This window comes from Rhagoletis zephyria, unplaced genomic scaffold, assembly GCF_001687245.7.
Source record: "Rhagoletis zephyria isolate East Lansing unplaced genomic scaffold, Rhagoletis_zephyria_1.1 Rzeph_scaffold_69782, whole genome shotgun sequence".
In the NCBI taxonomy this organism is placed as follows: domain Eukaryota; kingdom Metazoa; phylum Arthropoda; class Insecta; order Diptera; family Tephritidae; genus Rhagoletis; species Rhagoletis zephyria.
Window position 1 is genome coordinate 1 of NW_016226833.1, and position 1,335 is coordinate 1,335.

Sequence of the window (1,335 nt, forward strand, 5' to 3'; positions counted from 1 at the left end):
ATGCATTTCAACTGTAGGCATTATCACTACTAGCGGATTTCCTTTGATTGCGTTTGCTCAAAAACTTGCCATTTTTCACAAGTTTTTCCCTTGTGCTAAGGCTAAAAAACAAATTGAAAATTGTCAGTAAACACGGGTCTTTCTTTATTAAAATAAAAAATGGTAGCACTTTTATTGCATAAAAAGTTTTTATACAACAAGTGTTTAGTAGTAGAACTCCTTCTCCGCCCATCCACGCTTGTTCAACCGCATGACCAGTTTCTGCACTTCACAGTGCACCAGCATCCAGACTAGAAAGGGCAGCGGACAAAGCCAGTGAAGTGCCCTAATGAGAAAAAATGTTAATAATTTTTAGAGAAGTAAAAAGAAGTGCTCTAGCTTACTTCAGGGGATACATGTTCAGGCTGCTGTTGACGCCGGGTGTGTAGGTGAGAAAGAGCACCAGCGCTAGTTCTAAAACCAGCGAAAAGGTGAGGACGTTGTTTCTGCAAATAAAACAAAAACAGATTAGCCAAAATAAAACTCTACAAAAAACGTTTCCCATTTACTTCATCCCCTGCTGAAGCANCCTGCTGAAGCAACGAGAGCTTCCTCGTCTTGCACACCAGCACCGCCGCCCACTTTGTAAGCACCACCGTCGCAAAGAAGGCGGTGTTGGTGGCATACTCCAGCGACTTTCGCTGACTGAAGGTCCACTCTTGTTGATAAGAATCTTCCAGGGAGTCGACGGCCTGCGAGTCCCAGCTTTGCCTAATGGAAAGTAGCCGGTTGGGGAGAAAACCGTGCTCGCCCATCAGTACAAAGTAGGTGAAGAAACCGGCGGCCGCCTCGATCATTCCCAGCTGACCGTAGGAGAGGGAGATTAGTCTGAAAAGAGAGATTTTACCAAGTTTTGTTACTAAATCAGTTCAAAAATTGATCAAAAAGTTTGCTCTTTTTACCTATCAGTGACCAGCCGCTGCGTTTTAGTGTTCCTCGGCGCCCGCTTCATAATGTCCGACTCGGCGCGTTCGTAGGCGAGGCTGATCGCCGGAATGAGATCAGTGCCAAAGTCGATGCACACTGTTAATATAAAAAACAAATGTGATTACCTCAAAAACAACAACAAAAATCTAAACCTACAAATGTAAATAGGCGCCAGTCCAAGGGGAATGCCGAGAAAAAAGTACAGCAGATAGGGACTCATCTCCGGCACCTTGGAGCTCAGCGTGTAGCAGATGGACTTCTTGAGGTTGTCAAAGATCACTCGGCCTTCCTCGATGCCCGTTTCAATAGAGCTGAAGTTATCATCGAGGAGGATCATGTCGGCTGCCTGTCGACTGACCGCCGACCCGG

At 45.7% G+C, this 1,335-nt stretch overlaps 1 protein-coding gene across 1 annotated transcript; it reads right to left on the minus strand.

The window, feature by feature from the left end:
- Positions 1 to 204: 204 nt before the first annotated feature.
- LOC108357065 (sodium/potassium-transporting ATPase subunit alpha-2-like) lies at positions 205 to 1,330 on the minus strand (the record flags this gene model as incomplete). Its single annotated transcript, XM_017608160.1, has 5 exons — positions 205 to 325; positions 384 to 491; positions 568 to 867; positions 942 to 1,062; positions 1,123 to 1,330. Coding segments are annotated over 5 exons (858 nt in total), but the record flags the coding sequence as incomplete, so codon positions are not given.
- Positions 1,331 to 1,335: the final 5 nt, after the last annotated feature.